The sequence below is a fragment of the Rhagoletis pomonella genome, unplaced genomic scaffold (assembly GCF_013731165.1).
Source record: "Rhagoletis pomonella isolate Grant_MI unplaced genomic scaffold, Rhpom_1.0 Rhpom_scaffold_00012, whole genome shotgun sequence".
NCBI classification, from domain to species: domain Eukaryota; kingdom Metazoa; phylum Arthropoda; class Insecta; order Diptera; family Tephritidae; genus Rhagoletis; species Rhagoletis pomonella.
Genome location: NW_023458566.1, coordinates 19,568,398 through 19,578,330, shown reverse-complemented (window position 1 = coordinate 19,578,330; position 9,933 = coordinate 19,568,398). Strand labels below are relative to the sequence as shown.

The following is a 9,933-nucleotide window of genomic DNA, read 5'->3' as shown; positions in this document are numbered from 1 at the left end:
GATTCCACAACGACAACGAGCTCTGTTACAGAGACGTCGTCGTCAACGGCCAGCACTGATTCCACAACAACAACGAGCTCTGTTACAGAGACGTCGTCATCAACTGCCAGCACTGCGACGTCTTCCACCGTCGAGAATACAGAGTGCGCGACTAAGAGCTTGGTAGGGCGTTACCCTTATCCAAATGATACAGTGTGTACTAGGTAAGTGTATGCGCATCAATCAGCCACTGTAACGTAATAACGTAAATCCATTCAATTAATGTATTTTTTGTGATTACAGTTACATTTACTGCTACTACAGTGCCGCAGCGGGAAGTTTACTCGGTCAAGCAATGACTTGTCCCACTGGCAAATACTTCAACTCGGCTATAAGAAACTGTCAAGCTGCAAAGCCTACTGACTGTGTTTAAATTTAAGAGCCTTCGGATGGCAAATTAATTTTTAGTGGAAAAGTGTGGTTAGCTTAAGATAATAATTATAAAAGTAAATAAATATCCTCAGCCCAGTGGACCGAGATTTTAATGTTTACAGTTTTATAAACTTGAATTCAACTTGTTACTCCGTTTACATTTTCATCATACGTTTGTATGCACTGTGATTCACACAAGTGTTCACATCATGATTTCTTTAAATATTCACAACGTTTCCGAGGTAAATGTTATTTGTTTAAAAATCAAAGTTTAAAACTATATGTAAAATTTAGAAAAATTCAAGGAATTTTCATCAAAATATTACACTTTTTAATAGTAATTTCCAGAATGTTTTTGGTATGCAGTTTTGTTTCAAGCGACTAAAACGCGCGCTAATTTTTGAAATTTTTTTGTTTACTATTTTTGCATTTTAATATTAAAAAAAAAAAAAATCAAAGTGTGAAGACTTGTTTGAGTTACTGTATATTCTTTTCGGAATCGCCATCATCGTCGATATAGGCATTACCATTATTGATGTAGTTACGGTTATTGCTATCGTTGTCAACGGCATCAACGTTACGCTCGTGGCTTTTTTTTGTGTTCGTGGGGGCATCCATTTCACAGATTTCCTGTTTATGCTTTCTTCGATATATATACATACTTGTTTATACCGTTAGCTTAGGTTCCATTATCTATGTTCCTGATCCGGTATTAGTTTTGGAGCTATCAGTAAAGATTCTAAAATATATAATTCAGGGCTATGAATTAGAGTTAAACAAGCACTCAGCCCCATGGAACTCAACATTTTCGTATCTATGCCGCAAAGGTAACGGTGGCGCATTATCAACTAACGTCTAGAGCTCTTCCCCATTTATTTTAAGCTTATAAGGCGCCTCATAGGAGCCTCCCCTTGAATGAAGACATCGTTCGTTAAAGTTTGGTAAGCCGATTTTCTACGTTATTGATTAAAATAATAACAGCTCTTATTATTGAGGGGTTACTCCAAAGGATAGACCAACGGCCTGTTAACATTCTCATAATGCTCTCAAGGCTTTGATAGTCACTGGTTCAACGTAAGACTGATATATATACTACATAAACACATATATTTACTCTTTATGTATGAATGTTTCAACAGCGTTCATTGGCTACTAGGGTTGTGTTGTCCTAACAAAATATTTGAAGGTGGCCATTGGTATACCATCCTTGTTCTTCCCACGAAATATGTGGGCGGACCTACCGTCTCTTGCCAATTCGTCAGTTGAAAGTCGGCGGCATTCAGTAAGTTACTTGGCATTGTCTATGAGTGAGTCTAAAGTTTTCCGCATGGCCAAAACTTCCACTTGATATGTTCTGCAGTAGTGGAAAAGGTGTTAAAATCCAGCTACACTGGCTAGGTCATGTCGTTCGAATGGACATAATATGTATATTATACGCTCCTGCTCTGGAAGTGTTCAACGCGGATCGCGATGCTGGTAATAGAGGGAGAGGAGGCCTCCTCTGCGCTGGAAAGACCAGGTGGAGAAGGACTTGAGTTCATTTGGAGTCAGGTGCCACAGAAAATAAATGGCTGTTTCGGTCTCAGCCAAAATCGCTTAGGCGGTTATAGCGCCAATAAAGAAGAATAAGTCCAAAAGATGTATCTTACCTCAGTTCGCTTTAAACAACTCCTCCTCCGTTTCTTCATTCAAGCTTCAGGTTATCTCTATAAAAGTCTATTAAATTAGGCTATGCCATACTACATAGGCGTGCTGTACTACATCTGTCTTGTTTGTAGCAGTTGAGTGAGGACATTCATTGGTCGGCACTGATTGGTATCGAAATTGTCGCTGACATGCTTGGCCCTACCGAATGAGCTGAGCGTCTCTCCATTTATGAGGCATCCTTTATGTTTTATTGTTTCTAGAATGACCGCGTCTCGAGCAATTGTACCAAACGCAGGTAGAGCCAGGGATCTGTGGGCATGGAACAATTCCGCCTTGTTTGTATCCTTTGCAGTCGATTTCTAATTAACTAAGACTCCGTGGAATGTAATGGAATGGACAATCGTGGTATATATCCCCTCTACCATCTTTGGAGAGAGTTCCCATGATATAATATCCTGTTGCCTTTTTGCATAAAAACGTTTTGTTGGGACTTTCTTAATGCCTTTCGCTGTGATGCAATTTCTGTCGAGAATAAGTCTTAAGAATTTGGACCTACTTTGGACAAAATAGGCTGGTATCATCTAGTTGGAGACGTACGAAATGCGGCACTTTGTTTACTTATGGCATTTCAACTTCAACAAAAAATGTCCTTTGCCTTTTCATTACCCTCTCCTTAGAGTTTATTCAAAGAGGGCAATGAAAGGGCAAACTTGTTTGGTAGAAACTACAACGCCATTAGTTTCGTTGGATTTAACTCCTACTCACAGTTTTTAGGCAAGAAATTTGTTAAACGAGAGAGGTTTCCATAAGAAACAAAAAGGCTTACATCTGGGATCCAATAGAAACGCAGAGAAGACCTCCTATGTGCCCCTGTCAACTATCATTTGAATCATAACATCCGCCGGCTCACAGAATTAGGAACCTGCCCGTGGACTCGCTGAGGAATGCTACCGAGTATAGATATGTATTAATATTTTGTCTATGTATTTTTTCAACATAATTTTCGGCTATTATATCTATCGATGTATGAATATATTTATGCCTCGCACTTACCTATATTTATTAGTTTTATTCGTATTGGTATACGCCCCTTAAATTAAAGTTGCCCCACTGCTTTACTTGTTAGTAGCTTGTTGATAATTTTGGCTAATCAAAGGTTGTTATCTATTTTTTTTCGAGCTGCGAAATTTTATCTTTATAAATATCGCACGTAGTCTTCAAAAGTGTGATATTTCGAAATTTGTAAATTTTGATACGATACTCTAAAAATGTTCAAAGACCATGAAATGACAAGTAGCAAAGAATGGAGCAGTGTTATTATTGCAAGCACGGCAGCCAACTCTCCTTTCCTAGTATGCATAGCATAGCTTGAAAATGCATACTTTGTTCTTTTTTTTTAAGTGTTCTGATAGACGGAGAACTTTGAGTTAGCATTATTTCGAAGAACATGTGCGATGCGTATGTGGATATCTTTGAGCGGTTCATAAATTTGTTAAACTCCATATAATGCTTAGATTCAGGCGAAACATATTTAGTAAAGCATCTTAACTTCAACCAAGGCGATATTCCTCGCATCAAAAAAATGTGGAAAATTAAAGTAAAGTATCTCCCTAAATTTTTAGATCCACTTTACTTAGACATTGAGGAAATAATATTCATAATTTAATTATATCTTAGCTTTGCGTTCAGCTCACAATTGCTTTAGTGATAATATTGGCAAAACATCAGTCTCATGCGGTGTGTAGTATTTGCAACGGTAATGGAGTCGCCTGCGCCAGCAACACTACATTTCAACTTTGTTTTAACGGTAATCGGAAGCGCACGTTTAAGCTATGTGTCTCTAAAAATAGACTCTGCATTTGAAAATTTCATGCATTTCACTAATTTATTTCACCCACTTGCAGGCATACCCGACACAACCGTAACATACAACTGCCTCAATGACAATGAAGTGTGTACCGCGCTGGGCCAAATTTGCATCGATTCCTCCAGCAATCCCAATATACAGGCTGCCTGTGGCGATACTAAGCAGTGCGGCCAATGTGAAGGCATTGCAAATGGCGCCTACACTTGCACCAGCCGCACCACATTCACCATGTGCACGAACAACAATCTGACCAGTGTGCGCGGGTCCTGCCGGAGCGGAACGGTGTGTCGCACGTCGGTGGCGCATAGTGGCCAGACGCCTTGTGTTAGTGAGTGCTTATCGGATGTAACCGATATGTGTGATGTTGGTGTGGCTGTGGACGCCCCACCAATCGATGACTCGGCTATTACTACGGTGATATTTCAGCCTACGCCATCCTTGACGACAGTATCAACATCTAGCGGTACATCGCCAACAGCAACAACCTCCGCAGAACCAACCTCGTCTAGTCAATCTCCGGTAGCATCGTGTTCCGATCGCACGCAAGTTGGACGTTACCCCAATACAGCGGACAGTGGTTGCAGCAGGTGAGAGAGTATGCTAAATTTGCTTGCGATTTATTAATTTTACTTTTATTTCTTTTAGCTATCTTTATTGCTTGAATTCCGTGTCTGGTTTGGTTGGGCGTATAATGTCATGTCCCGCAGGAAAATATTTCAATTCAGACATAAGCAACTGTCAAAGCACTAAACCAAATGGCTGTGTTTGAAAAAAAAAATTAAAAATACGGCGCAATAAATTTACAATACCAAAAAAAAACAAGCGGAAGGCTTAATAAAGTTCATGAATTATTCAACGGCTGAGTGGAAGATCAAAATGGCTCAAGAATGTCCTACATCAAAACTTCGCTGCATAATCTGCTATCTCAAAATTTGATTGAAAAACGCCCTATCTCAGAATTTGGTTCAAAAACGCCCTATCTCAACTGAAAATATGTTGCAAATGCATTGATATAAGGCGTTTATGAAGCGGCAGCTGAGACGGGATGTTTTTAAGTCGAATCCTGAAATAGGACGTTCTCTAATCAAATTCTGAAATAGGGCGCACTTGAAAAACTTTTTGAGATAGGGAGTTTTCGGGTCGGCTGCCAAGATAGACAGATCTTCCACTTAGCCCTCCATATGACATTTTAACTTTACACTATCTTTGAATTTTCGGGAGCACAAAATTGTAGGCTTTTAGGTTGCCTGTTTTTCAGGTTATTTATTTAAAAAATAGTATTATCTAGTGTATTTCATTATTGTAAACTATACAAAAAAAAAAAATATAACTACGTTATTACTAAAACATGAAGTTTTCCTCCTCATCTACTCCTTCTTAATTAGCTTTCAAATTATTAGAGCCATGCTTTTCTCTGTGCAAGCATTCAAGAGTCAAGCGGTCTCCCGGACTGTAAGGGCTCACTTAAACCACGACTTCAGCACTAATATATCCTACCTTCTCTAAAAAAAATTGCCAAAAAGAAACGGTTAAAGATCTGCATGTTTTGAGCGAGTTACTGCCAAATCCCCTCAGCCATTTAAATATCTGGTCTAAGGTATGTGAATACGGAGGGGAGGCTCATCTAAATATTTATTTATTAAAAGTTTAAGCGCCAATATATTACTATGACCGTACATCACCTTATGGGTACACATGGGAAAAGGTTAGGATATGCAACCAACGATTTTTGTCGCAGCTATTGATATGAAAAAGAGGCAAAGAATAATGTCCCGCTTTGGCCACCGATTCTTTAACAAGTGCTTTACAAGGTGTTTAGCCGTTTTAGATTCGACGAATGTTCTCGGTTCGCATCGGTGATATCATAACGGGCCGATTTTTTTAGCTAAAGTGCGCCTTCGTGCTTTTCTTGCGCGCTAGAATCTAATCTAACCTAACCTAACCTAATCCCCAATTGCAACATCACCTTTAGTTTGTTTATCAAAAGTTATCTTCTCAAAGAAGAATGTAGATAATAAGTATGTATGTAGATAAATTATGTCTTAATTTTCATACCGAGAAAAAACTTTCTTTTTTTAACTCGTGCATTATAAGAATGTAAATAAGTAAATAAACAAGCATACTACATTCATACATAAGGTGGCGAGAATGTAAATAAGGAAGAGATATTTTAGTAAGTTTTGCCTAGTTTTCTTTGTTTCAAATTTGTTTATTATTTTGTTTTTGAAAAACCTTGTAATTTCAAACTTTGTAGAAGATTATAAAAATTCGACGGACAAATGTTCATCAAAATGTTAAAATTTCGGGCATGCAGTAGAGTGGTTAAAAAAAACTTGTTTGAAATTCATAAACGCTACCCGCTTTATAGGTCGCGCTGGACGGTTTTTTTTATAAAAACCGCTGATGTTCCCAATTTTCTTACTACCGTGACATGAAATGTTGTTTTTACTCTCGTATTATTGGGAAACATTCCCTTAATTACATACCTGGACAGTTAGAATGAGCCTACTGCTCGAAAATATGCCTTCGAAAAGAGACCACTAAATTTAAAATGTTAATACTCAACGATTAACGCATTGCCATGGGTTGGAACTTGTTACCAGGTGGTTAGGAATCTGAAGTCAATTTTTCAAAATTAAAAATGGCGGATTCAAAATGGCGCAAAATAACAAAAAAATTATTGGATTTATTCGAAACTCGGCACTCGGGAGTTTTTGGGGTCACTGATTACGAATCTAAATTCAACTTTTTTTAATTCAATATGGCGTATCAATATGGCTATAAAATTAAAATAAAATTACTAAAATTAAAACGTTGATACTTTAAATTTAAAAAAGCGGATCCGAGTTTCAAACAAATCCAATATTTTTTTTTAAGTTGATCGCCATATTGGATCCACCAGATTTTAAAGTGGGCTTCATAACTGCATACTCAGAACGTTTCTCAAAAAGCTAATTAAAAGTTCAAAATTTTGGTGAAAATCTGTCGAATTTTCCTAATTTTTGTACAAAGTGTGAAATTTTGACTTACATGGATTTTGCTAGACACCTACACTTTTATAAACAAAATAATAAACATTAAATAAACGAAAGGGAAGTAGCCAAAGGGTGCTAAAATATCTTTACCTTATTTATATTTTCGACACTGTATATATACGAATATGAATATATATACATATACGTTCACAGTTAGCACCCACATAACAATTTTAGATTTTATTTTATTTGACTGTTTGAGTTTTTATTCATTTCAACTATGTCTACATGTACATTAGATTGCAACACCAAAAAAAAAGTTGTGGCTTTTGAGCTGGGATTACAAAATATATCATATTTTAAAATTTCCCCAAAAATATTTCAGAAAAATATCAAGATTTACGTGAGCTGGACCGATTTGAAAATACCTCCCAAAATGGAGTTTTTTTTGAATAAAAATAGTTTTAAAGTTTTTTTTTGTTTTAGAAAATGCCCTCAGATGACAAAACAAATTAAGCTTAAAAAATCTGCATACAAATATTTAAAAATCTTTTCAACGGAATCGTAATAATGAGATTTTTGATGCTGTTGTTTTACTTCTTTCAAAGATGGATTTTACGAAAAACTTGAATAACTGGGCCAAAACTATTTTAAACCATTGGGGTCTCAGTATTTCCCCACTATTTTTATTTCTGTCAAAAAAAAGTCATTCGTGTCCCATTTTTATTTTTTCAAATACCAACACTTCTTAATTCAACTTTTAATGACGTACGTTCATCGTTCCCTTCTCATTCATGTTCGAATGAGTTTATTAGCAAAGAAATAAAAAGGGTGTGGAAATACCTTTCCTTTTCCGTTACTCAAGTTTTTCTTATAACAATCTGTGAAATAAATAAATTAAAAAAACCGCATCAAAAATTTCGTAATTAATAATATATACATATATGAGGTAGTATATTACGTTACGAAAATATTTTGGTGGGCATCTTAAAATATAATAGATTTTATAAGTCCACTGGAAACACAGTACCGATTTTTTGTGTGTGTGGAGTGATGCAGTCTAATGTACATACATACATATGTATGTATCCAGATAAAGACATAAAGGTAGAAATCACACCGCGTAAATAACATTAAACTAGTTCTCTCCGCAGCTCAACTAGTTCGTCTCTGTTAATAAAATACTTTAATTTTCGATGAAAAATGTTCGTTATTCATAGAGAAACAAAAAATAATCGCTTTGGCGATTCGGACAACAGTTCAAAATCAGTTAATCGCTGTTGAACTGTTCATTAAAAAAATATTATATGCTAAACGGGTATCCTTAAAACACCTAAGTTTGAAGGACCCTAAACTCGAAAGCATTTATCGTTCGAATTATATCGACAAATCAGCAAAAATTTAAAAATTTTCGAAGTACAATAAAATTTAGTCACTTAAACGTTTTATTTCACTGGTTACGAATTTCACTACAATGACGTAGCATATTAGCGGGATACGCATTCATACAAACATACATACATACATACACACATAATATAAGTTAGAAGGCTTAACTTCAGACTTTAAGGAGCGAAATCAAAAGAATAAACAATCCAATTAGCAGGAATTTTGTATGTATAAAAAGACACCCACAGATGAAGAGAGCGCAGCAAAAATATATCTACTTATAGTATGTATTTACATATGTCTAGCATAACGGTTAAACATAGAAAGTAGAAACTTTTAGTTTAGTGCCAACAGTTGTTAAATGGTTTCTCTAACGGAAAGGTGCACTTATTCGCTTATTTGTTTGTACATACGAGTACGAGTATTTAAATAAAGAAAAAAAATAATTACTATTTCTAGTAAAGTTTCGAATATATCAAAGGAAATAAAAATTTGATAAGCCAAATTTTTCTGATTGTGAAATAAAATGGCGCAATGTGACGTCCGGAAATGGCTGTTATCTGTTCTACAAGTACGTTCGACAACGAAAACACCATAAATACATAGATATGTGTAAATAAGTTAGTAACGTGGCATTAAACTCAATATTGAGTTCAGTGTGGCTACTTCGAAAATATCTGTTCAACCAACTTTTTTTTTAATTAAAAACTACCAAAAGTGTTGACACCCTGTCAAAAATATAATAAAAAAATTATAAAAATATATGCGCTAAATATTAGAAACTAAACTATTTTCATGCTGTGCTCGACGGCTGAGTGGGAGATCGGCCTATCTCGGCAGCCGGTTTGAAAACGCCCTATTTCAAGAAATGGCTCAAGAACGCTCTATATCAGAATTTAATTGAAAAACGCTCTATTTCAGAATTTGGCTCAATCTCAGCAAATGATTCAATGATTCTGAGATGGAGCGATCTTAAACAAAATTCTTGAGAAATTTACTGAGGTGTATTTATTAAAAGTACCAGCAATTACTCCGACACCTTCCGTGATAATTACATATGCTCGGCAGCCCGTTATAGGGACACCTCGGCACCGCTCAGAATATGAAAATCCAGACGTTGTACTCATAGTGCTTTTTGCCCACACCTATGCTTCCTTGCAGCCTACATAGATTCAAAATCCATGAATTTTACCATTGTCCTATGCCACCAAACTGCAACCCGGTATATGATAATGACTCTCATCTAAACAGAGTAGGCCGAACGTACCAAAGCTTTGCCAAATGTTCTCCGAGTCTTTCTAGCCAGTTTCCTGTCAAAAACATTCCTCTAGGCACCGATTCTTTTTTCGTTTTTCTTCCGCTTGAACAGTACTAAGCTTGTCTTGGTTGGAATGCCAGGAAGTAAATCCCACCAGACAATTTTTAGCTGTAAAAATAAATACTAGTACTTCCCACCTAAAAACATTTGCCGTCGGAAGGTGGCCTATAATTATACGTTCGTATATGTATTTCTTATTTTTTCAAATTATTTTTAGTAGTTGTCAACTTGTTAGTTGTTGGTTTTAGAGTGAAAATTGTATATACCATTTCAGGCCATTTTCTGCTTTTGCGTTTTCCTTGATGCAACATCTGCTGAATGCAATG

General features: G+C 36.1%; 2 protein-coding genes across 2 annotated transcripts in view; both read left to right on the top strand.

Moving 5' to 3' along the window:
* LOC118748041 (cell wall integrity and stress response component 2-like) overlaps positions 1 to 518 on the top strand; it is a 100,778-nt gene extending 100,260 nt beyond the window's left edge. The window contains exons 3-4 of the mRNA XM_036482330.1: positions 2 to 203; positions 283 to 518. Of these exons, the coding sequence (XP_036338223.1) occupies positions 2 to 203; positions 283 to 412 (332 nt within the window). The 3' untranslated portion in view covers positions 413 to 518. The remainder of the gene's footprint in view (position 1; positions 204 to 282) is intronic.
* A 3,122-nt stretch (positions 519 to 3,640) lies between these two features.
* Positions 3,641 to 4,694, top strand: LOC118747632. Its single transcript, XM_036481681.1, has 4 exons — positions 3,641 to 3,655; positions 3,736 to 3,865; positions 3,963 to 4,512; positions 4,571 to 4,694. Exons 1-4 carry the CDS (start codon positions 3,641 to 3,643, stop codon positions 4,692 to 4,694), a joined length of 819 nt encoding a protein of 272 aa, XP_036337574.1.
* The last annotated feature ends 5,239 nt before the right edge of the window (positions 4,695 to 9,933 follow it).

What these genes read in the sequence shown, in the direction of transcription:
- LOC118747632 (XM_036481681.1), top strand. An exon ending in ATTTCAACTTTGTTTTAACG is followed by an intron (nt 3,866 to 3,962) that starts GTAATCGGAAGC and finishes ACCCACTTGCAG; the next exon opens with GCATACCCGACACAACCGTA. An exon ending in GCGGACAGTGGTTGCAGCAG is followed by an intron (nt 4,513 to 4,570) that starts GTGAGAGAGTAT and finishes TATTTCTTTTAG; the next exon opens with CTATCTTTATTGCTTGAATT.